Source organism: Amborella trichopoda, chromosome 13, assembly GCF_054954075.1.
Source record: "Amborella trichopoda isolate Santa Cruz 75 chromosome 13, AtrichopodaSantaCruz75HAP2 v2.0, whole genome shotgun sequence".
Lineage (NCBI taxonomy): Eukaryota > Viridiplantae > Streptophyta > Magnoliopsida > Amborellales > Amborellaceae > Amborella > Amborella trichopoda.
The window spans coordinates 38,939,122-38,965,889 of record NC_142348.1 but is presented as its reverse complement, the minus strand read 5'-3'; the positions used below and the strand labels follow the sequence as shown (position 1 = coordinate 38,965,889).

At 36.5% G+C, this 26,768-nt stretch overlaps 1 protein-coding gene and 1 long non-coding RNA gene across 44 annotated transcripts in view; one reads left to right on the top strand and one right to left on the bottom strand.

Moving 5' to 3' along the window:
- The window catches only part of LOC18446412 (MADS-box transcription factor 23), a 47,979-nt gene that overhangs the window by 9,424 nt on the left and 11,787 nt on the right, over positions 1-26,768 (top strand). For 3 of the 6 annotated variants that reach the window (XM_020674888.2, XM_011629574.3, XM_020674889.2), the window contains exons 2-3: positions 16,043-16,180; positions 24,990-25,068. In XM_020674888.2, the coding sequence (XP_020530547.1) occupies positions 16,043-16,180; positions 24,990-25,068 (217 nt within the window). The remainder of the gene's footprint in view (positions 1-16,042; positions 16,181-24,989; positions 25,069-26,768) is intronic. The other 3 variants (XM_020674890.2, XM_088854678.1, XM_088854677.1) reach the window with 1 other exon arrangement.
- The window catches only part of LOC110008286 (uncharacterized), a 58,918-nt gene continuing 39,481 nt past the window's right edge, over positions 7,332-26,768 (bottom strand). For 17 of the 38 annotated variants that reach the window (XR_016046658.1, XR_016046655.1, XR_016046659.1 and 14 more), the window contains one exon: positions 24,828-25,228. This is a non-coding gene — a long non-coding RNA (uncharacterized LOC110008286). Of the gene's footprint in view, positions 8,897-10,777; positions 11,210-12,043; positions 12,122-15,002; positions 15,261-24,827; positions 25,229-26,768 lie in introns of those variants that run through there. The other 21 variants (XR_016046667.1, XR_016046682.1, XR_016046687.1 and 18 more) reach the window with 6 other exon arrangements.

The following is a 26,768-nucleotide window of genomic DNA, read 5'->3' as shown; positions in this document are numbered from 1 at the left end:
TTCTGAAGGTTTCTTTCTCTCTAAAAGGGGTTCTTGTGGGTTTAGGTTTCAAATGAACCCAAAACCCCTCATTCTAACCTTTTATATCTTTTAAAATAATAATAATAATAATAAAAATTTTTGCCTCAGGGCGAGGCGCAAGCTCTGGGCGGCGCCCACTGCCAGTTTGGTCAATTAGGCCTAGGCGATGCGCCTAAACGTTCTGGACCACCTAGGCGCTGGGCGGTCCGTTTTTTTGAACATTGTCCCCACCCTTCTACATTTGTTATCATCAAACTCATAACTTCAACAATAATTATGAAAAGGAATGAAGAAAGCGAGTCTCTCTGGCTCAATCACCTTGAGGCCTTAAAAATGCAACAATTGTGAAAAAGAACGAAGAAAGCGGGTCTTCCTGCCTTAATCCCCTTGAGGCCTTAAAAGTGCCTTTTGAGCTTCAATTAACTGTCATTGAAAAATGCACCGAAGAAAAGCAACCTTTTATCCACCTTCTCCATTTTTTCCTAAAACCCATATATCTTAACGCTTCCAGCAAAACATCTTAATTGACCTAGTCATAAGCCTTTTTCCATATCTAATTTAAGCGATACTCTTGGATTCCTCTCCAACTTTCTCGAATGAACACGTTCTTGTGCAATCAAGGCTCCATTTGTGATAATTCTCTTAATGAAGGCCGATCGTGTTCTCGAAATGTCCAAATTATGGACTCCCTTAAGTCTATCAACCAATAACTTTGCTAAAATTTTATGCAGACAAGTCAGAACACTGATAGGTCTGATATCCAACATTTCTGTTATAGCCTACTTCTTTGGGATCAGAGCAATATAAGTTGAGTTTTTGGTTTTATTCACTACTTCTTTTGAAAGAAACTCATTAACCATAAACTTTAAATCTAGCTTTGTGAGATCCCAAATTTTTTTAAAGAAAACCACTTAGGACCTAGGGCTTTATCCCCTGACAAACAACCCTTTTAATTACCTCTTCTGATGTCATTCCTTCCAAAGACAAAGCAACTGACCTTGGTAGCATTTTAAAACTTAAACCATTACAATTTGGCTCTCTGTAAGTTCTTTGCAAAGACTTTTTGAAAATGCTTCACAAACTCTATCTCCTATTCATCACTTTTATTATCCTCCATCCCTTCAAAATAAATACAACAAATACTCGACACATCATTCTGACAACGTCAAGCATTCGCAATGGCATGCAAAAACTTGGTATTCGAATCACCCTCTTTCAACCATCTAACCTTTGATCTTTGCCTCCAATATATTTTTTCTGAACATAAAAATCCATATAAAGTTGACAATTTCTAGGATAAGAAAGTGAAAATATTGCATACACATTAAGGGGATAGTGGTGGGTAGGCAGTTGCAACATTCACAATTCCATACTTAGCCATGAAGGGGCAGATGACTTGTTATCCATATTTAAAGGTCCCATTGTTTCATGTTTCTTAAGAGTGGTGGCGAGTTCTAATATGTAAGTCGCCGATTTTTAAAGAAACTTGATGAGAATAAAGTTTCTCATTGTTTCAAAAAATAGTCTACCCGGTGCCTAGGTGCCTGGAATACCTCAGCGTGCATGCATAGAGCTAAGTGGCCCTCCCTAGGCTCCAATATGTGGCGCAGCCAGGCAGCCCAGGTGGGAAACCAATGCCCAGTCCTGAGCGGGCCCATAGGTAGTGGCCCTCTTTTTAGAGTAAAGTGCCCCATAAGAACACTATGGGTTCTTGTTAACCCACAACTTTTTACTAAAATGCTATTGAAGGTATTCTAAACCCCTAAAGTGAAAAACAATTAGAATCTAAACCCCCAAATCTATTGGTTTTGAAATCTCTGTGAATAAAAAAAAAGAAGTGAGATTTCAAGAAACATGTATAACTTTATGTTTCATTGTTCGAATTGCATCCATAAGCTTATACTTCTCTTTTGTATTTCATCTTGTCTAGTTGTGATCGTGTTTGCGTCAATAAGCTTCTACTTGTTGAAGCCAACGAGCGAATTATAAGCTTCTCTTTTGTATTTCATCTCCCTGGATCGTTGAATTCCCCATTTTAACACTGACACCACCAACACGAACTTGGCCTCCTCTAAGAACCATCAACATCGACAAACTACGCTGAATTCTTTTCTTTGCTGAATGGCTTGAGGTTGCAGAGAGATAGAATCCCAAATCTACGTTGTTGTGTGGAGGGTGATTCATTGAATGTGATCAACTTATGTACCAAGCACACTAGACCGCCATGGAGAATTTTGTTGATGTGGTTGGAGGTCATGGATATTTGTGAGAACTTGATGGTCTCGTTCTAACATATCTATCGAGAGGGCAATTCCGTAGCTGATAGAAGGGCCAAGTTTACTGCGAATCTTGAATCACTTTTAGTCTCCGATATTTTGATTCATGTGTAATTTCTGGTTCCCAATCATTTTTATTAATAAAATAGCATAACATTGTTAAAAACAAAAGAACAGAAAAAAAAAGGAACAAACCTGATGAGTTACCAACTAATGTAGCAAGGAATTCACAGAAAGAATCAAATAAAAAAACAATTAGTTAAAAATGGCGGAACCTTACAAGCCACTCTTCAAGGACTACTCTGGTTGAACTAGAACTGCCAAGCTAAATAATATTCAATTTCGAGTCACCTTGTACCAACTCCTCTTTATAGATTAAATGCGACTTCGACTACAAGAAAACTCTAATTTTAAAGGGAAAATATCTCTGTATACCCTATTTTGATGTACTATTTCTCCATAAACCCAAGGTTTTAAGAACTTTCTAGTGGTATAGATTTTCTTAAAAACATATCTTCTAAACCCTTAGGCCCAATTTATCCCTATTGATTGCTCGTTTCATTCCTAAAAAAAACTAAAAAGACAACTCTATTTTTCTACTAAACTTGTCTATCTCTATACGTCTTTATTTCTCCGTCTATAATGTTATCTCTCATAACAAAGGAAAGATCTTAGCAGTGTAGAGAGAGAGAGATAAACATTATATAAGAGAGGGGTTTAGTAGACATATAAAGATACCTTTTTAGTTTTTGTTTGGGCCAACCAAGAGCAGTCAAAAGGGGTAATGAGGTTTAGGGGGTTAGAAAATACATTTTTTAGATAATCACTATGGCTAAAGAACTTTTAAAACCCTGGATCTATAGGAAAATGGTACACCAAAATAGGATGTATGGAGATATTTTTCAAATTTTAAACTAATTCAAATCATATTAGAATCTTAATAAAAATGTAAGAGGAAATGATCATTACCCTTTACAAATAAAAGAATAGCACCTTTGACCAAAAGAAATTATTGACCTAACTAATTTTCTAATCCCTAAAATCCTAGTGAATACCTAGGAAACCCTAAAGATCCCAAAAAAGTACATCTTTAAAATTAAATAATAAAAATTAAAGAATACAATCAGGTTATCCAATACAACATTACCAAAAGGGCTGAGTTACTAGGCCATGAGCTACAGCCAAAGTAGCGCACACTTTGCCTCTTCAACTCCTCTTTGTCTCAACCTTGCAAACCAAATATGATGTTGAACAATTGGATCATCTTGAGCAGTATGATATCCAACATGAAATATGCGAATTCCTTAACATACCCATTTACTTGCAGATTCTACCAAGCCCCATGGGCCGCATCCCCTCGCAAGAGCTAACTCTTCCACTATTGTTCAAGGCCTCCCTAGTGCTCACCTTAGGCATTGAGGTTTCCTCTAACCACATCCTCCAACATGGCTTAACATCTATGTTAAGTTACATAACGCCAACTCGATCTTCCTCGCGAGCATAAGCATCCTCAAAATTCTGCTCCATATTCCATAAAATTCTCGATCACATTGAGTCCCTAACACGTTTAAAAACCCTAAGCTCTATTACTCTTCTGGTGTGTTAGAATTATGGAAGACATGGTTTTGGAAACTACCTCCCAAGGAAGTAGATACTGCGGGTGCAGGTTCTATACTTTTCAACAATAATGTGAGAGGATAGTGTGGGTTCAAAATTTTGCTGATAAAAACTATAACGGATATTTCATGTTGTGGTTTTTTTTTTGGAGGGTAAGGTTGAAATTTTGCTAGACTTAACTTTTATCAAACTGAGGGGCAAATGGTTGATTCTAACAGAAGGATTCTTCTTTGGCTGATAAAAACTGTAACGGATATTTGATGTTGTGGTTTTTTTTTTGGGGGGTAGGGTTGTTTTTCTTTTTTATGTATAAGGTTGTCTTTTTTTTCCTAGAGATTTAAGGGGTAAAACAAGAAATTTTCTATAGGAGTTAGGATATATTTTTTAGAAGGTTGTAGATGAGAGTCCTAGTCTTAAAGGATTTGTATGGGATTTGAGATGAAGACAGAGAAAGAGAGGGGGAAAAACATAGGGGAGAGATACAATTAGTTTTCTATTTTTATTTTAGTTTTGTTATTATTATTTTTAATTTGTATTTAAAGATATTTTAGTTTGTACTTAAAGAGAATGTTTTTTTTTTGTAAAACAAATGTTGAATTGACTAAAACTTTTGGATCTTGTGCCAATATCTCTAAGGTGGACTCAAGCCTTTTTTTATTTTTTTATTTATTATTTTTTCTTTGTATTAGTTGGTATTAGAGCAGGTTGATTAGGCTAATAGATTAGAGCGATTAAATTATGGCACATGTGGATCGATAAGATCAAATATTTGAGTGATATGGATCAAAATGCCAGAGAATACTAGGTCTACAAGATCTACTTAGTATATGCAACAAGCTGAACAAGAACGTGAAAAGGTAGATCTCGACGACAAGAACGTGAAAAGGTAGATCTCGACGACATGAAAGATGTGGAGAACAACCCAAAAATGCAAGAAATTTTAAAAATTAATTATGAAGAAGAAGAGATGGTTGTTGTAACTTGTAAAATCCAACCCATTGAGACTGAGGATTAGTATTCAATTGTATATTTGCAAAAGAAAAAGGAAAATTGTTTCGTGGGAGCTGGACCGCATTTCAACATGTGCGGTCCAAAAAGTGTAAAACATCCATCTTAGAGATGAAAGCAAGTAGGTGTTCCATAAAAAAACAATGGAAATTAACGCTGCAAATGTTTTTTATTACCTAAAAGAATATTGGGATTGTATCACCAAGGTCAAATTTCTTCCAACAAGAGGAGAAAGATCAAATGGGTTTTTTAATATTTTATTTTGCTATTTTTAGATTTTTGTATTTTCTTCCTTGTAGAGATTTAAAGATCAAATGGGTTTTTTAATATTTTATTTTGCTATTTTTAGATTTTTGTATTTTCTTCCTTGTAGAGATTTAAAGGGTAAAATAGAAAGCTTTCTAAAGAAGTTAGTTAAGATATATTTTGTTCAAAAGGTTATAGATAAGGAGGAGATTTTCTTGAGAAGAGATTTGTAATGGATTTGAGATGAAGAGAGAAAGAATGAGAGGGAAAAATATATTTGGGAGAGGTACATTTAGTTTTCTATTTTTATTTTTTAACTAATTGTGATGTTTAGGGCAAAGGAAAAATACCTCCATATGGTCTCTAGTAATCTAGAGAAGCTCATGATAGAGTGCTCCGAGATTTAATTTGATGGGTGTTCGAAAAGAAAGGAGTCTCCAGACACTACATCGACTTGGTGAGAGATATGTATGAGGGAGCGCTAACTAGTATACGAACAATTAATGGGGAGACAAGTAAGTTTTCAATGAAAATAAGTATATATCAAAAGTCAGCATTGGGCCCATACCGCTTAGTTATGAACGACCTAATTAGGTGCCGACAAGATGAGGTACCATGCTACATGTTGCTCGCAGATTGTCTTTTCAGGTCTCATCGATCTAAATTATCGATGAGATCTAGAAAGACATCAACACAAAGTTACATATTTGAAGAGTTGCTCTAGAGTCTAAATGTTTTAAAAATTAATCGGATTAAAACATAGTACATGGAATACAAGTTTAGTAATAGCAAGGGTAGAGTCAAAGAAGTAGTCAATATTGTCAGCCAATAAATACTAAAAAGATTGTACTTTCGATATCTTGGGTTGACAATCCAAAAAAATTGAGAGAATGAGAAAGAAGTCGCGCATAGAATTAGAACCTGGTGAGCAAAGTAGAGATGTGCAATCAGAGTTTCATATGACCACCACTTACTAATGAAGCTAAAGAGCAAGTTATATAAACAGTTGTGAGACCATCTTTGCTTTATGGGGCAGAATGTTGGGTGGTCAAGAAACAACATTCCCATATAATGAGTGTAGCTGAGATGGATGAGTGGTAAGACAAGACATGATAAAATTCAAAATAAATATACTCTAGAGAATTTAGGTATGACACCAATAGGCCATAAGATACGAGAAAAAGACATAGATGAGCTAGTTATGTGTGGTGTAGACGCAATATATCACCCATTAGGAGATGTGACTTAGTTCGAGTGTAAGGCTAAAAAGGGCAATGGGTAAGCCCAAAACGATGTGGTTGGAAGTTGTGAAAAAAAGTTATGCGAACATATGGCTTCACTAAAGGAATCACCCTTAATAGAGCAAAATGGCAGACCAATATTCATGTACTTCATCCCAATTACTTAGGAAAAAGCTTTGACGATGATGATTATTATTCCTTTTAATTTGTATTTAAAGTGAAGATGTATCTTTTTTGTAAAGCAGATGGTGAATTGAGTAAATAATTTCGGTCTTGTAACAAGGTCTCTAAATTGAATTCCTTGTAGACTTAAAAATTGGTATATTCTCTGAAGCTTTTTTTTTTTTTTTTTTTGTTTATTATTATTTTTCCCTTATTCCCATGATTGGTTCAATGGGCATTTTCAGAGAACTGCAACAATATCTGGAAGAGATGGCTTTAGAAGCCATCGCTTCCAAAATAAAACATGCCATTACACTTCAAGAGTCCAACCCGCTCTGGGGTGCCACAAAAGGCCTTCTTGACAAGGGCTCTTCTTATAGGACCATAAGACTCAACATGAGGGAGTCCACAACAGCCCCAAAGGTCATATATGAGCATCCCAGTTATCCTCCGATACATCAAATTGAACCTAAGGTTTGTGCTACCCCAACCCACCCTTTTGGACCTCTTGGGCCATGACTTACTCCAAAAGCCCTCGAGATGGCTGACACACTTCAATTTCTAGTGAGACACCACCAACCATGGTCATTGAACCATGCATTAACACCAAATGTTGTAAGAGCCCATCTTCCCACTTAGCCAAATTTGGCTAAGGCAAGGCCAACATTGCACAAGTATACACAAGAGGGTAGGAGCAACCAAGCACAGAGGCACACATACAGATAAGGTTTGTGGCTCGCTCTTAGCTCTATACATTTGGTTGTATACATCCAAGTATCCTTAAAAGGCTATACTTATTTATTAGAATTCAAAGATACATCAAGACACGTACAAAATTCATTCCTTACACAAAATGGGGACAGACATCGACAAAATCTATACACACTCAATAAATTAAATTGATTTGCAGCTATTTCACTCTCCCTTGAAACACACAAAGTCACTCTACCAAAACCTTCTTGGACTAGTTGGTCTGCTTCTTGGTTCTTTTCCTTGTACACATGGTTATATACAACTTCTTCCCCCCTTTCCAATTCTTTCATTTCATCTAAAATTTCAATAAAGTTCCATGGTGGTCTTGCACTAGACATCATGGAAATTCCCCTCAACAATGACTTTTTTGATGATCCCACAATAAAGATCTTATTCCTTGCATAAGTGATTTAAATTTTTCTTCTATAACACTGCAATCTCGACATGGGGCTAAATATGTGAACACCTTGCAACCTCTATCATTTACTAGAATTCTTCCAATGCCAACTACCCTAGGGTTACCTCTAGAGCTCCCATCAATATTTAATTTCTTCCCGCCCTCCTATGGTGGTTGGCATCTTCCCCCTCTCTTAGATTTTCTTTGCTGCAAACCTGCCATTGACTTTGTATTACAGATGATGTCCTCCTTAGTGATGCCCCCAAACTCCTTTCTTGCCAGTGGCCATGAAGCTACAGATGCGATGATGTCTGATTTTGGATGACTAGTATCTAACACCGATCCTTGGAAAGACCTGTGATTCCTCTCTCCCCACCCTCCAAAAAATTGCCACCACAAGCATTTGGCATAATAGTTTGCCGACTTTCTTCAACTTGTGATAGGACACATGTGTAACGAATTCCTTTACAGTCAATGGTGCAATCTAGCCGACATCAAATAAGGCAAAAGCCCAGTTCTTAATCTCTTTCATATGGGGCCAATGTAGCAAAAGAAGATTGATATTCTCATCCATGGGCATTCCCCTCTTCCTCAATTGATCAGTGGTTAGCAATCTCAAACTTGCAGTCAGCCACAAGAAAGCTTGAGTGCAAAAGGGTACATATAAGGACCATGATTGGGGGACGCGATTGGGGGATGCCAACTTCAGTTAAAAGCTCTTAGAATTTACTAACAACTAATAGAGTGACTTGAACTGTGACTTCTTCTCCTGTCAGATTAAGTTCCAAAACGTCTCCTTTGGCTTCCAAATGGTATACTCGAGACAATTAAGTATACCAGCCTAGCTAAACTCATTTTAGAAAGGATTGTAGAACTATGGAGACCATAGTTGAACTCAATATTTGGACAAGGTCCACAATGATGAATGCTTCCCAATCATAATTAGTTAATTTCTTTCAAGGGGTCATATATTTGAAATGAAGAAGACAGATGCCAATATGTCTCTAACAGCCATCTTGAATTCCAAGCACCGAAGCCCAAACCTTGAAAATGCCATGTACCGATTTTCAGTACATATTTTCCTGTATGTAGTTCGATCAAAGAGATCCCCTATTCAATAGCCTTCGCTCCTCATGCAGGTCTGAGGTAGTCCCAAAACCTCCAACAACTAAAGCCTACAATTAAAGAGGACACATTGTTTATAAAGAGACCCAACAGGTCCATTCTTTTAGCATTCAAAGACTAGCCAATACATAACATACAAATCTCAGCTCACACATACATACAAACATACATTTCTCTCTCTGCCCAAGTGTGCACGTTCATGAGTGTGTTTGTATGCGCGTGGCTGTCAGAGTACGTATATGCATAAGTGGACCAAATCCTATTTCTCTTTCTTCCATAGCCATTACTGCAATATTCTTGATAACTTCCCCTCATGTCACCAACGTTGATATGCATACTTGTTTGTTCACAATTGTTTCATTACTTGTGATATATTTTTTTTGCTTCCTTACACAAAGTACTATGACTCTACATTCTTCTTTAGATGTTCAATAAAAGACTAGGAACAGTATAATGACCAATGCTAGTATCTTCTTGGTCAAGGCAACCAAGTTGGACACAAAGTCAAGGGAGTCAAGCTGGCTCCATTTGCATAGAAATGCCTCTAGGGAGAACCTTGCTTGCAAGTCAATTACTGCAGATATTCTCAATAGCTTTCCTTGTGATTATCGATGTTAATATTTTTGTTCGTTTACATATTCTTGTTTGTTTACATTATTCTATTTCATTAGGCATTGATATGTTTTCTTGATTCCTCGTGTTTAGTACTTTGAGATAGATCATCATCCACACTGTTAAGAAAGGACTAGATAGGAAATATGAAATAAGCAGCATTACAACTTCTTTGTTGGAGAGAGCTAAGTTGGAAGAGAATGAGAATCTCCTCATAATGTGTTGCAGAAAAACGCTTCCAAGAGAAATTTTGGATTGGGACCTGCCAAATTTTGAATTAAACAATATGCTGGTGTCAAGAACAGCTAACACACAAATCTCGTCAACAATAGTGATCCTTCTTCAGAAATTCAAATTTCACGGTCTTTAGACCACATTTATCCAACCATTAGCTTCATGGTTAGATTAAAATGAGCGGAAATACCAATAGGCAACAGTAGTTATATGATTAATGTAGTGCAAAAGGTTGAAGTCATGCTACAATAAGCTAGGGGAAAACAGGATATAGTTACTACTCTAGCCATCTGCTTCATGGAGCTCTAGCTCCCATACAAAGTATATGTTTCAAGTGTTCTATAGATAGTTGGGAAAATCATTTGATTCAATCCGAGATGTGCTTCTATGATTTGTTTATTTTAACTTCGATGCATGGTGCAACATTAGAATATTAGAGAAGAAATTAATGTGATCTATATGGCCGTAGCAATAATCATGACCATGGAATTTATCACCATAAAAAAAATGGGCTGAGGACAGGCGTTTCATTAATTAAATGAATTGTACAGCCCACTTCCTTACATCAGTGTCCAACACATAGAGGTGTTGGTGACAACCACATGCTCATGGGCTTATGATGACCATATAGATATTATTCCTGTGATATAGTACTAACAGTACGCATTACTAGCTCAAAGCATAATATAACCATCTATATTACAGAATACTAATGCAAAATTAATATGATCTGTATGGCCATAGCAATGAACATAACCTTGGAGATTATCACGATCAAAACAATTGGTTGGTCGAGGGTGCAGAGAGAGGAGGGGTGTAGAATTCATTAATTAAATGAATTGTAATGCCCATTTCCTTACATCAGTGTTATGTGTTGGTGATAGCCACATGCTCATGGAGTCATGATGACCATATAGATTGTATGATAATGTTCAACTTGTTAACAGCATGCATTTCTAGCTCAAAGCATAATATAACCTTTTATAATACGGAATATTAAAGAAAAATTAATATGACCTGTGTGGCCGTAGCAATAACCATGACCATGGCGTTCATCACCATCAAAACAATTGGTTCGTCGAGGGTGCAGAGAGAGGAGGGGCTTAGAATTCATTAATTAAAAGTATTGTATAGCCCACTTCCCTCCACAAGTATCCAACACAGAGATGTGCTAGTGACAATTAAATGAATTGTACAGCCCACTTTTTTATATCAGTGTCCAATACATAGATGTGTTGGTGATAACTACATATTCACGGGGTTATGATGACCATATAGATTATACCCGTCAAATAATATTAAGAATATGCATTTCTAGCTCTGAGCATAATATAACCATCTACATTACAGCAGGGTAAGAGCGGACCATTCTAAAACTCTTCAGTCTACTGCACATGCCTCAACTGCATTTTGAGGATGACTTGCTTGTGGTAAAACCAACTGCAGTGAACCATCTGGTCGCGCATGGCTTGGCTTGTAAGAGGAGGGATTCTGTGGTGTAAATTTTGTAAATCCCTCTGCGTCATGTGCATAGACGACAAGTCCATATTAAGAATTTGCAAATTTTAATTTTAAATGCGGGTTACCATTCTATCTTTTGAGTCTGTCAAATAATATTAAGAATATGCATTTCTAGCTCTGAGCATAATATAACCATCTATATTACAGCAGGGTAAGAGAGGATAATTCTAAAACTCTTCAGTATACTGCACATGCCTCAGCTGCATTTCAGCTTGACTTGCTTGTGGTAGAGCCAACAGGAGTGGACCATCTGGTAGCGTATGCCTTGGCTTGTAAGAGAAGGCATTCTGTGGTGTAAATTTTGTAAATCCCGTTGCATCATGTGCATTGAGGAAAAGTCCATATTAAGACTTTGCAAATTTTAACTTTAAATGCAGGTTACCATCCTATCATTTGAGTCACAGCATGGAGTGTCCCTCTGGTGAATGGAACCACTTGAATTGATCGTAAATTAGAATCAGCAATCTCATGCCTCTGGGAGTAAGAAAGGGTGAAGTGGGTGGGGCTTTATAATCTGGTATTCCAACTATGCATATAGAATATTAGCATATTATTGAAACGACATAACAGTATTCCAGAGATTCCTAATGTGCATGGATAAGGATTATGGTGCGTGCTTGAGGTAAAAATTAGTGAAAAGGATAGCTCCCAACAGTACAGACGAAACACAATGACTGTCCAATACTAGTGAGTTAAAATGAGAGCTATGTTCATTAGTCACACATAATGGAAACTGTCTTCAAAATGAAGTCAAATATATGTCTACAACTTTAGGGACTATTGACTACCTAGATGGTGCTAGCACCCACGGGACTTGCCACTCAATAGAAGCAAGGTAGTTGTTTTTCTTTGCTGGTATTTCCAAATTGACAGTTTCACTCTTGATGCATAATCTTCAATTAATAGATCTGTCAATATCTGCAAGCATTTAGTGACATGTAGCACACCCATGATTGTGTGGAAAACTATAATGAAACCATAATATCTGATTGTTTTCCTACAAACTGTTACTTTCATGGCCTTCATTGTTTCAATAGATGGTTTTGTTTTGCTCCAACTCCACAATATTCAATCATGCATTTTATAAGTTAATCTTCAGAATTGCAATACAAAGAAATTTCCTCAGTAATTATCTGGATGCATGATATATTTTGATCTGCTGGTCCTATATAAACAAGGCAAATTAAGCGATAGTGAATCACAGATGTTTATAAGCCAGAAATTAAGCCTCCTTGTTATTTGCATAGTGTCTATTTCAAAAGATGTTTGCTTGGCAAGTTTCTTAGAACAATATGCTTGTTGAAAGCATGTTGGCAAGCTTCTAATGCACACCTCATGGGAGACTACAAATGACAATGCAGGCTAAAATCTATGCACATGGTTTTCAATTGATTTGCTATATCTTTTATCTTCTTCTACTGGATATTAGTTTTATTTGTGGAGCAATTCATCATCCTGTCCTGTATTCACTGTAGTATTCACTGTAACTTGCAAGTGATTCATATTACACTATCACTCAAAAAGTGGAGAGGTAAAGGTCAATATTTCTCCCATTGAATCCCATTTCTCACATCATTGCAGATAGCTTCTATATCTTTTGGTAGGTGTGTTATTGTGGTGAGAATCTCGTTTAGCTTCTATTTTTCTGGTTGCCTGTTTCTCTATCCTCCTGTGAGTTGGAACCCATTGGGAGTCAATCCTCTATAAGTATGATCCCTAGTCCACTAATTGTTCACCACGTCATCTACAAATGGGTCAGGGATTCAATTTCAACTATCTTCACTCCCAGTGCTTCTCTTCTTGGTGCTTCTATCCTTGTGACTGATCTCTGCCTATTCTAGGCTAGGTAGTCATATTTGTTGGTGTTTTATGTTTCAAGACAACTTTGTTTAATATTTGTTTGAGCAAATGTAAAAATGGAAACTTATAATTAGCACCACATCCATGAGAGAGAAACGATATGGCAGTTCTTCCATGAGCAACTATGGCTCCAAATGCCTGCCGGAGGGGGGAGAGGGGGGGAAAGCCTTGGAGGCTTTTTGCAAATTTTTTGTGCACTTTAAAAATGCACAAGCAGTTTGGCTGTGAGTGATGGGTCAACACCCTTTCATTTTGCGACTGATGGCCACACATGCTTGGAGCATATAGGTTTGCATACACTATAAACGTGCACAAGCAGTTTGGCTGTGAGTGTTGGTAGACACCCTTTAAATCTGCTACTCATGGCCACAAATGCTTGGAGCATTTGTGTACAAAGCATAGGACCATAGTGGAACAGAACCCCACCATCACTTGGGGTGTGCGAAGTGCAGCTGTGTATGCAACGTGCATGGCTGCGCATGCTTGGAACGTATGTGTTGTGGCAAAAGACCCGGTGATATATGCAGATCATTGCAGGAGTGTGGGAACCATGGTTGTGTGACACCACAACATAAAAAGCCCATGGTCTACCATGCATCGACCACTGTGAATGTATGTAGATTACTAGTGGCTGTATATTAACCACCACCATGTGTATATAAAGGTGAACAGTGTGATAACTACCTTGGCATCTCTGGTATGCTCCTTGGAGGTGTAGCATGTGGATCATCATGTTGCATTGTGGGCCTCAGCGATGTGTGAATAGTGCACCATGTATGGAAGACCCCTATACGATCCCTTGGCTTCAGATGCTTAGAGCATGTATGCATGTGCAAAGGATTGTGATGATATATGCCAACCATGACAGGGGAGTGTGTGAGATGCTCTGGACTGTGGATTGACATTGTGCCAATAGCACACTGTGAAAGAACAAGCTCCAGCCAGACCTTTTAGAAATTTGGCAATGCATTTCACTTAAGTGCAAATGAGGTCAGAAGGGACCTAAAAAACTCGATAGAGAACAAAATAATCCAAACCCAAAACCGATCTCCTCTTCTATTCTCTGCAAAATAGTTGCCTCTGTGCATCCTATCTCTCTGAAAGTGTGTTACTCTCATATCTGAGAGTTAATTGGTACTTTCTATTAGCAGTATTGTCTCCCTCTAACCATGTACTAATGTACTATGTGACTCTTCCCTCGAGAGGTGGCAAATCAGGACATTATGACAGAAGGTCAGTGCTTCACTTCACCCAAAAAAGCAAACAACATTGGCTCACGTATCCACCAATTGGGCCTGGTTCCTACTTCCTACCATCCTCTTCACACTTTCTCCAATTTTTCTTTTTTATTGATGTGAGGGTCATCATTCAAGGTTCAAGCCCTCCATTTCATTGGACAAACAGGTTGTCACAAGTAAAAAAAATAAAAAATAACTGAGTGCAGCTTGCCAGTGTTTGGTGAGTTTAAAAAATCAAAAGCTCTCATGTATTTAATGTTCATCATCATAGCCATTAATTTTTTGTTTTTACATTCCTTCTCTACTAAGCAAGTGAAGTTTTTTAGACCGCAAGATCCCAGAACAGAATAAAAAACCCAAACACAGATGATGATGGAAGTTCCAAAGCATTTGAATTCATTATGCTTGGTGGCATAACGCCTACAGTGTCATGCTCACAATGATCCAATGTTAATTTTCCTAAAATTGAAGCCAATAAATTCGATCAGAAGATTTTTATTCATTTTTCAAGCCAAATTTGACTACTTCAATCAGAAATTTTTTGTTAAGAAAAATAAAAAGCTTATTATACCAGGGAAAATAAAAACCCCATCCTAGAAGTTTAAAATATCTAAGGCCCACGAGAGGAAGATTTTCCATATATCCAGATTGAAAGGGAAAATAAACTGGTAATACATGGTGACACAATAAGAGAATTGAAGGCTTACTCTAGAAATTGCATATAGTCAGGTGGGTCACATGTAATAAAAATACACCAACGTAGCATGTCCTGCCTTGGCAGTGATTGAAAATTGCTGATCCAACCTGAATCAGATGAGTCAGACCTGAACTGCATGGAAAATCTCCAGAATCACCAGATTCTCCTGGTTTTCTAACCCAAAGCATCACTTGCCTTGATTTCCACATCCACAAGTCAATCTTGAAGAGGTGTGAGAAGTGAAATTATGACCTTCGCAACAGGAGGAACGTAAGGAGTAGGAGATATTAGGAAACAGGTATGGAGTAGAAGAGACTAAGTGAACATAGCATTAGACATGAAGTCGTCTTGAACAATACTCAGATAACAGATTAAATCGAAACTCTAAGGTAGTCAATAGAGAAAATCTTAAAATGGAATATATAAGGTAATCCAGCAAAACAGGAAAAGTGTTCTATAAACGGACTATCTTGTTTCACAAGAAGGGACCCAGATCCTATATCAATTACATAGTGCAAAAGGCAAGTTGGTAACGGAAACAGTACTGCATTTTTCACAAGCTCACCATTATAGAAATCATACAAATGCAGATCAGTGCCATGCCAAAAACCAGCTCCATATGCCCGAATAGAGCAAGTCTTCAAGTTTCGAAAGCATGCATTGAAAAAAACAAGAACTACTCCCAGAAGACAAACATTTGTATTTATGTTTTACATAATTCAATAATAAACTGAGTTAATTCTGACTTGGAGAAGTCAGATAGCATAAGCCGCTGTGGTTGACAGTGATAAAGTTTTTGCAAGCATGCTGTTGAATGCATTTTCATATCTTACAAAGTAGCTACTCTGTTGTCAATAATACTGATTAGTTATTACACCTAGGTTAGTTTAGCAGTGCTGTTTTTTTTACTGTGGCGATCATTCTGGCCTTTGTGAACTGTGATATCATTATACATTAGAAAATTCATCTCTTGGTTGCATAAGGCTGCCAAGATAATATTTCTGTAACCTAAAGTTAAACACATCACTTTGCAGAGTAAAAACCTATGAAGTAGAGCAATCAAGGGGAAGTCAAGGAAAACGAACTCCTGATAACATGCCCAGGAGTGACATCCCAGATATTGTTGAAGGGATGCGGAATGCCCAAAGCCAATCTCACCAAGCAGCTAAGAGGTATTCATTGTTGTCCCTTTTATAGGGCAATAATTAGATTCGTTCACTGAACTTGATTCTGGCTTCTAAAAACAGTTTTGATACCCAAATGAATGCAGCTGAGTACAGCTAAAATGACGACATAAGTTATGAAAAAAAATAAACGATCTCAGATAATAAGGCTTAATACCAGGGCAATGCTGAGTAGTCTCCTAATGGGTCACTAATTCAGTGAAGGATCTCCAACAGGAGATCGCTTGTGTCAAAATACACTGTGTTTTACTTAAAAAGCATATATGATTTCAAAGCATCAACAAAGATATGACACCCATTTTGAAGTATCTGTGCATCATAAATTCTAATCGACAAAGGCCAAATAATCTCTTAATGGGATTAATATAAAAGTAGGATGTTTCCAAGTTTCCAATATATATATATATATATATATATAAATAATTTTATACCCTCTCCTCCTCCTCCCCAAACTCAGGTTATACAAGTTGAAATCTTCCGTCCAAAACTTCTGAAAGTTAGAAACTAAAAGGTTTATCTTCATGTGACCCTGTATATCTGGGATACTCTAATCATCACATCAATATATTTTTCTCCAAAATTAAGTGAAAAGGCTTACGTTGTTTGGATCTCTTGTTAAAAAACGAGGGATTGAGAACACCGTACATTTCCAATCAAAATATAGTGGAGCAGGTTTCGGAAGTTGTATTCTAAGCTTCATGAGAAAACCTTGAAGCCAAATTAAGTCAGTGCAGATGTATGATTTGGCAAAATATTTGGTGCCACAATAGAAAACATCACAGTGATTTGCTTCAATTACAGAGTAGTAGGAAACTTGTCGCTATGACTTTGCCTTTTCCTTACCCAAGATCCTCTTCCATTTTAAAAGAAAAAGGTGCCATCAATGGACCCACAATTTGTTTGGGTATGAATCTTATACTTCATCCCAAATCCCCCAGTTGTTAGCATATTAAAATGAATGTTTCTAGAGATAATCCTTTGTTTTTTACCAGTAACAACTGGCATAGTTTGAATCCAAATAGGTAGAAACTGAGGAATGGACAAAGATGGCACAAGAATAAACCCATTTGGCACAAGACTTGAGGAATCACATTATCTCTTGTAACTTGGGTGTGTGACATGGTCAGAATAGCCGAACTATGAACATCATACAGTAATAGCAAAGAATGTCCCATTTCAATGCTCTAGGTAAAAAATTTAAATGCCTACAAAGGACAGTTAACCCGCCTATAACTGAATTCATGTATAAAACACTGAAATATCTCTGTGTATTAGCTTATAGGACAGTTATACCTGATAGAATTGCTCTCTGTTACAAATAGAGATTCCTTTATGAATGTGTGACAACAAATTGACCACTAGATGACAGTTTTCATGAGAGTTTTCTATCACCATGTGTAACTGTTCTATTCGCAAAATCTTCCAGAACCCCTAAGTCAAAAAAAATGTTCTATTCGTAGCTGAGAATATTGATACTATCAAGGTGCAGCATTGAATTAATTCCCATTAATGTTCTTGTGAAGGGAATGCAAATCTCAGTGCTCCTTGCCGAAGGAACACAATGCTAACTTATACATGGTTGAGGTTGATAAAGATTTTTCTCCGAACGGCTTCTTCTCTCTTGCTTACATTTGCCACTACTGACATGCAGTTGTAGGTTTTGGGGGATTGAGAACCAGGACCGCAGAAAACAAAAACATGAATAAGACACGACTGTTGGTTTTTTTCAGGCTTGGAGGGGCACAACTTGGGGTCACTATCTTCATTATAAACATAACTTCTCTTGGATTTCACCGCAAATTGCAACCAGATTATCAACGGGATCACTCCTATGATGATCTCTTGTTTGCACACCCAGAGAACAACTTAAAGTCCATAAAGATGTTTTTGATTCGGCACAAAATATTTTTTAAGAGGGTAAAGAATAAGTAGTTTGAAGAACATTTTTGTTGCAAACCCTCTTTAATTGGCAAACTAGAGATCCATATAATCAGATACAAGGCCCACTGTAATGATTTACTGCATTATAAGAAAACATAGACTGTTTCTCTATAGGTAAATGCTAGTAAGAGAAATACAGAAACCTCAAAAACAATCTTGAGACAAACAGATAGGAGGGAATGTATAAGGGACAAGATATTTTAAGGCAGTGTGAAGGAAGGCAAAGTGCATTCTAGGAAGACAGACCAGAGTGTATGCATTCGAGGAACCCTTCTTGTGCCCATAAAAACAATCCTCTGAAACGATATACACGAAGAAATATAAATCATGCACAAGGAAGTGGAAATCTCATCCTCGCACGGTAGCCATTGGTGCAAGTATGAAGGATCCTGGTTCTCATGTGTGTTATGAGTTGCAACTAATAGCAAAACAAGGAATATATATTAAATGAACACACATTCATAAGCACAACACTCTGCCACACCCCTAACCAACCCACACATGCAGGAGTTAAGATAAATGCAATCATAGCCACAACCATGCCCTGGCATCGGCAGGCACACTAGCGTGTGCTAACAAATTTGCTGACTGCCCATGCCAAGCACAGACTCACAGTCCATCGAAATCCATCAAAGAGGATATCCAGCCCGCCCCCCCAAAGCATCTCCCCTCCCAAAAAAAAACAAAAAGAAAAAAAAAGAAGAAACAACAGAGTAATAGCAATAATACTAATAATGATAGTTATAACAATAACTACAAAAATAAAAATCCTCTCTTTCCGGAAGTCTTGAAAGCTTGAACAAGGTGAGGTTAAACTATAATAGTGTGCCTGTTTTCAAGAACTTCAGGCATTTCCTGACATGGTTTGGAACTTCCAGATACCATCAAGCCCTAGTTGTTTCAAAAAAGCTTTTAACCACAAAATGAAGATGTTATAAGAACTTCTGGCATTCTCCGTCAAAATTAGTTTGGAACCCCAAAATATCATCAATTTCCAATTTGTTTCAGATTATTTTAAACACTAAGGATGTCATGAGAACTTCTGGCATTTTCAGAATTAGTTTGGAACTCCTGAATATCATGAAGTCCACCAAGGACTTTTGAGTGTATAAACCACAAACTAGTTCTATATGCTGGTGAAAATGTTATGAACTATATAAATATAACTTTACTAGAATTGTGAATCTACAAAAATGCACATCCACAACCATGGGCTTTGCATCCCAAAAGTCTTAGGTGTTACTAACAGTGCCCAATTATAGTAGAACCAATCCCACTTACTTACCCATAGGGGTGAGTTCTAAAGAGTGCAGAGTTCCTAAAGAGTGGCCTGGTAACTTAAATCATCCCAACCCGAATATGTCCACTTATGGGCTCAGTAGCAGCAAAGCTCGACCTCTCTAATGTCACAAGTTAGTTCTTACCAGAGAGAGCAGGAAATTACATTTTCCATTGGATGAACTGTAGTTACTCCGTTGAGTAACATTATTGTGCTTCAGATTACTCATCAGACTATAAACAGCCGCTTTGCAACAATCACTTTATACTGAGATTGTAAAAATGGATTTGAACCAGTGACACATCTACCAATAGATTCCTTTTCTGCCCAACTTCCTTACACGTGGTGGCCAACTTGATATGCTTGGTTCTGGAATGGGATATGCAAGTTGATACGAGAGTAATCAATAGTCCATTGAGGGGATAGGCAACCATTTATATATTTGAGTCTTCCAAAACTAACATTAAGTTAGCATTGATGTATATACAATTGAACATGGTGGAGCCCATGATGACATGGCTTCTTGAAAATTCAAGGAGTCACCATCAGCCAGCCACTTGAGCGCCTTGAAAGTCATTTTTAACAATATCTTAGGGGCCCAAAGTCCACTTGATCTCCTTGGGAAATCATTTTGATCAGCACTATGCTTAGACAAAATGATTTACCTGTAAATCATTGGGGTCCACATCATTCTTGATATCTACAAAACCATGATTTCTTAACATCTTCTTTACAAAAGGTAATCCATGAAATATCTTCATTTAGCAAAAATCACATTTCTATCCAAATAACAAATTTCAGTGTAACTGAATAATGCTTATCTAATGGTTTTTACTTCCAATTTGATCCTATTAATGTTAGCTAACCTTGGCATCGCCAAGAAATTCATACATTACGAAAAAGCAATTTACATTTTCTACCTTCCCTTCATTTTCATATGATGTATAGTTGGATTTGAAAATAGAATTCAATCCCAAGTAAAGAATCCAAAAAAGTAGAGCCTCTTCCCATCTAAGATGCCAACATATGACTATAGATGCAAACATGGATATGTTGAACAGGGATATGATTTGACATTTCTTGAAATCCAACATGGAAATGGCTGGGTACCCTATCAAACACCTATATACATATATACATATATATATATATGTACATATATATATATATATATATATATATATATATATATATATATACTCCTACAATATACAAATACGTACATCCATGATGCAGGAAGAAAAGGTGGGAAATTAAATCCACCATTTTTCCGAACCTCAAACAAGAAAAAATTAGCAATAATGGAGAAAACAATATGGCTATAAATCAAGCCAACAGAAGAGCTTTCTTCTTTTATAAAATATAATTTGTTCCAATAATATAAGCATCCCATAACATAAACATTTCAACTGTTATAGCCCCATGAGACCCTAAAATTAACTTAAGATCCAAGTAAACAATTTAATACCCTATGTTTTATTTTTTATTCCGGTTAATTATAGATATTATAATGTGGGGCTAATCTCCAACACTAACAGTTTCAATTTTTTTTTTTTTTCTTTTCTTACTATTTATTGGTTACTACTTATGAATACTGTTCACAGATATTATTAACAGGTACTGTTCAAATATTACTGTTCACAGATATTATTAACAGGTACTGTTCAAATATTACTGTTCACAATGATATTTTTGACACTTTTAATATTATTTAGGGATATTTTAGAGTACTAAATTGTTTACTTGGATATTCAGTTAATTTTAGGGTTTCATAGGCTTATAAAAGATGGGACATCACATTCCGGGATACTTTTGTTATTGGATTACATTATAAAAAAAGAAAGTTCTTCTTTTGGATTGATTTATAACCATGCGTTTTCTTCATAATTGCCAATTTTCACTCGTTTAAGGTACAAGAAAAAGGTCGATTTAATTTTCTATCTTTGCTTATTGCATCAAGTGGTATTATAGCATGGCTCAAAGATAATTAGAAATTGCAACGGATGGTCGTGAAGGTCTTAGTCATAGGGATGCCAATCCGATCCAATTGTGCAAGGAAGTTAACAAGTTGACAAAGAAGGTTAGACAATTGTTGAGTGACACCAACAACAATATGCCCTAAACAAAAAGGGAATCTACATGTATAGATCCAAATCATTAGGGTTTTTATGAAGATTGGCATGAATCAGAGTCCAAGTTTGAGTGGGAACGGACTGATGACGTGTCAAGTTACAGTTTGATGGCATCAACAGTTAGCACAATTTTGAAGGAGAAGAACAAGGATTCAACCTTCAATTGGTTTCAATAATCTTTAGTGGACGGTCTTATTTTTAATAGTGCTCCTATCCTTGATAGTGATCATATCTTTAATGGTGATCCCAATGGGCGGAGTGTTAAGTTATTAAGAAATAACATACCTATAGCATGAGAGTAGCTGAGATGAGGATGTTGAGATGGATGCGTGGGAAGACAGGGGATGGAATTCGAAATGAATACATTGGAAGAAAATAGGTGTGGCTCCAATAGCCATGTGTAGCATAGACCCAATATGACACTTGCTATGAGATGTGAGTTGGTTCAAAATGGAAGGCTCAAAAAGAGCAAGGAGTAGGCCCAAAAAGACATGGTTCAAAGTAGTGCGAAAAGATATGGGGACTTATGACCTCACTGACGTTATGGCCCTTGATAGACTAGAATGGTGGACCAAGATTTATGTAGCCGACCCCAAATAGTGGGCAACAGGTTCTGATGATGATGATGGATGTACCTTCAAATTTTTTACTTTCTTTTTTTACTATTCACTGTTAACTATTTAAAGGTACTGTTCACAGGTATTGTCCATGGGTTAATGTTCACAGGGGTATTTCTGAAACTTTTGATATTTTTTAACGATATTTTAGAGTCTTAAATTGTTTACTTTGATCTTTAAGTTAAATTTAGGGTTCTATAGGATCATAAATCACAGTAAGGATGCTTTTGTTGTTGCAATGAATTTTATTTTATGAAAGAAGAAAGTTCTTGGACTTGATTTATAGCTATGTTTTTCACCGTTGTTGCCAAATTTTTACTCGTTTGAGATTCGGAAAAGATGCGAATTTAGTTTCCCACTTTCCTTCTTGCATCAATCCAACACATTGAAACATGGATATTATATCATATTGCAAAGTATTATATTTTGTTCACATTATAATGCGCTATGATGTTTTATTCATATTATGCTTTTTATGGTTATGTCATTTGTAAATACAAGTAAACTAGCCATATCTAGTATAATATAGGCACAATACGAGACCCGCACGTTAAGCATATACGAGTAGCCGTGCATCATAGTTCCCTAAAAATTTTGAGGGAAGTAGACAAATATGAATTAATATGGCGTTATCCACATAAAGTATAAAGCACCGATCACTTAAGGAAATAAAGTAACTTACACATCTAGGATCATCACATTCTTAAGATCACAAGCATCACTGAGTTGCTTATATAACCATGAAACAACTTCAAGGGATAAATAGTTTCCTTGGATCTTTGCACACAACATTATCATGGAAAAGATATTATATATGAGAAAATGAAATTGTGGGATTCAAACAGTGTTTCAGAAAATGCTAGTCAGCCCAAGCACTAGGCAGGTGCCCTGAGGTGAAAAGTTGCATATATGTGCTATTTGAAAGCAAATAAATGCAGATATTTGTGTTAATTTTGTAATTATTTTGTATTTATATGTATTCTAACTAACTTCTTCCATGCAAATATATACGCATGAATGTTGAGACACGTTCAAAACTTCAAATCGTTGAAAATTTAATGAAAGAAGTAAAAAATATAAACAAGTTCATGGTGTATTACCCTCCAACTATCAAATCCAAATTGAGTATAGAAAACTCCATACTTACAAATGAACACGATCACAACTACAGAAGACAAAATACAAAAGAGAAGTATAAAACTAACTAGGTGCCTTGGTGGGCACCTACGCCTCAAGGAGGGCCGCCCAGGCTACTCTAAGGTCCTTTCAGCACCTAGGCCGGAACCTAGGCCCTGAGCAGACAGTTTTTTTGAACAATAGATTCAAACACAAGTTTGAAATCATTCTCATCTAAACAATAGGCTGACATCAATTTATCCAAGATTTCTAGTGTGCATGAAACTAATTACTATAGTGAGGACTCCCACGAACATAAATTATAATAAACAATTTTTAAATTATCACTTAGCTGATGTCAAATTGTCAATAGAGAAGAATTACCATTTCTGCAACATTTAAACATGGTCCTACCTTCAGAGATATGTGCAATAACTCCTTAACATCCTCCTTTTCATACATACACCTAACCTTCCCCATATATCATCATTATTTAGATTGCCTAGTCTTGCGAGATTCTAAAGAAACAGATAATTACTATTCTATCCCTATTCACAAACAGCTTCACGAGCCCTAAAAAATCATGTTGGTTCCACCAGTGAGTAGCATCATCACAGCATACAATTAAACCAAGCCAGATAACTAACTAAAGGTCTCAAATGGATGTAATGATACTATTTATAACACATGTAACTTTACTTGAAGACACTGTAGTCCTTAGTCCCTCCTGCACATTTATAGCCAATAAACTCCTTAGCGATGTCATCTTGTACAGCCTTGATGGGATTAAACAACTCAACACACACATGCCTTCTATGATCTCACTCCCTAATTTGACATCTAGGTCAGCATACAAATTCCGAACCAAGGTAGATCATGCTGCATAAAAGGGTCAATTGAGCTGCCTCTCCCATCTACACTCTATGATTGACCGGACTTGCCAAACCAGCTCTCATCCTACAAAGCCATTATTTTTTCTTTTGACCTTATGTAGTGCCTTGAGTATGTGTCCATAACAGGCTTCCCAACTCTTTCAACAATCCTCAATACTAATGAAATGCTTTGAAGCATACTGTGCAAGTACAATGGCTTTGCCAGCTCTTTATTGTTTGTATACTTGCGCATCATGCTAAATACCAATTTATGATTGTAAGTAGATATCATTATGGCCTTAGCTTTATCAATGACACCCATCTTGCCTTTTCATCTTCCCAACTTCCTCAAGCATGGAGTCAATGTAATGCGTTAAGAATGATGTCATGTGTCGAAAAGATATGCATTAAGTCAATTGAGGGTAGGACTGGTTTCCTCAATGAAAACACATCATTAAAGTTGATTGTACAAACATACATTGCAAGTCACAAATACAAATATGCGTACATTCCTGTTTCAAGTTACTCTTTGGATAATCCTTAACTCTTTTTTTACTTCATGCATTAATAGAAGACATTCCATGTAAGTTTCTTTATATTCGCAGATGACACCACCTGCCTCTGACAATTTAAAGAAATATTTTACCAAAAGAATCATGCATAGAATAATACAGACAATTTGGACCAGAATTCCACAAATTTTTGCGCCACGACTAAAGTATTGTTACATCCAGTCTCGTTAACATTATACTTTTAACATGAGACCTACCATTTGAGGTCAGGGTGCTTATTGATTTTCTGAAACTGTAAATCACTAATCTTACAATCTCTGTTTCTCAGTATGAAGTCAATAATTGAACGATACAACAAATGCAAGGATGAAAGGCATCAAGATTCAAGTTCATCTTCAGAAGTAACGGTATGTTCTCAAGAAACACAACTATTTCTCCAAAAATCTACAGTGTGGCCATGAGAAATCTTACTGTAAACACTGCATCTTTCAAGCTTTCTAGCACAAACAAATATGGTTGGAAGTATGATCAGAAAATTAGTCTGTGACGGCGGTCAATAACTTTAACCTGCAACAACAAAATTTCATGCTTGTCAATGGCATAACATAAATAGAAATTCTTGGAAAACTAGGGAAACACAGTCAGAATGCCAAGAAGGAATTGATAGTGAAACCAAAGAAACGAAATAAACAAACCAAGTATGAAATCCAATGTGCTCATAGATAAAGATCATTTCTAAATGAAGTCCGGTCAAATTCAATGAATTTTAATTTCACGTTGTTAAGTATCAAACAATCAAAGAACAACTTGCTTCTCTAGACCTCGGCAGTATGTTTTAAAATAAACAATTGAACTATGCAAATTCAGGAAAATAAGATCCATATAGGAAAAAGTACGACTGTAACTCTTTGGTGTGGATGCCAACACAATTGATATCATTCTTTTAAACAACAAAACTTAATCGGTAAAACTTATACAAACTACAAGAAGCGTGCTTTATTACTTGACTGATCTAGAAAATTGGAACTATTAAAACAAAAATTTGATGTTTAGGAATGCAAAAAATACAATCATAATTATAGACCACATCATTTGACATGGTTTTTTGTTTTTTGTAATAAGAGCTAAACTGAAAGCAGGGTGAACTACTACAATTTATGCTATTTTTAATTTCTCTTTTCTACCAACTAGAACACTTATAGAGGTCCAGATACAACAAAACAAACTCAAAATAAACAACTATGAATAACAAATGAGGTTCTCGCTTGCTGCCACTACTTAAAACTCTTTTGTTCAATGACCAAAAACTACATAGACTTAGTAGGGAACAAGAAACATAAACTGCATAACACAAAAATAAATTGTCAGAAGATTACCTCAACTGGACCTGATACACCCCACTTTGGGTCTCCTCCTCCGATAGCGCACGGGATCAAGGTCTATCTCAGATCTTCAAAGTATATGAAGCCTAGGCTAGGACCCTTCAATACAGAGAGCCATGATGAAGCCAAACAAGACTTGAGACTGTGTGGGGCGTGCCCCTTTTAGGCTCTTAGGATTTAGGATGTGGCCCTCTTTCTTTCTTTTAACTATTTTTATATCTTCTGAGGGAGGTTAGAGAGGTGAGAGAGATCAGAGAGAGAAGGGGGCGTGTGGCTCTTAGAGGGAGGAAGAGAGAGAGAGAGAGAGAGATGTAAACTTAGGTGTAGAGAATTGGTCCCCTTATTGAGAATATTTACAAACTCTCACTTATGGTTAGGTTTTTCTAGCGTCAGCCGTCCTTATAGAAAATAGATCCAGACTGTTTATCATGGGAAACCTGTTGGGTGAGAAATCTTAGCCTTACAATCTTTAGATCAGCTATCGTGATCTAAAAGAAGGTGTTAGAACTTTATCCTTCAGTTTTCTTAACCTAATCCCCTCAAATATTTATAATATAAAAAATATATTTCTCTTTCCTTTCTTTTCCATACATTTCTTACATGCTTTTTTGAAAATTCAAATCTCTTAATTGCAAAACCTTCCTTTTTCATTCCACTGAATTGAAGGCCATCTTGCATGGTGTGCAAAATAGGAAGGTGGTAGTACATAGTGGGCATGCCACTTA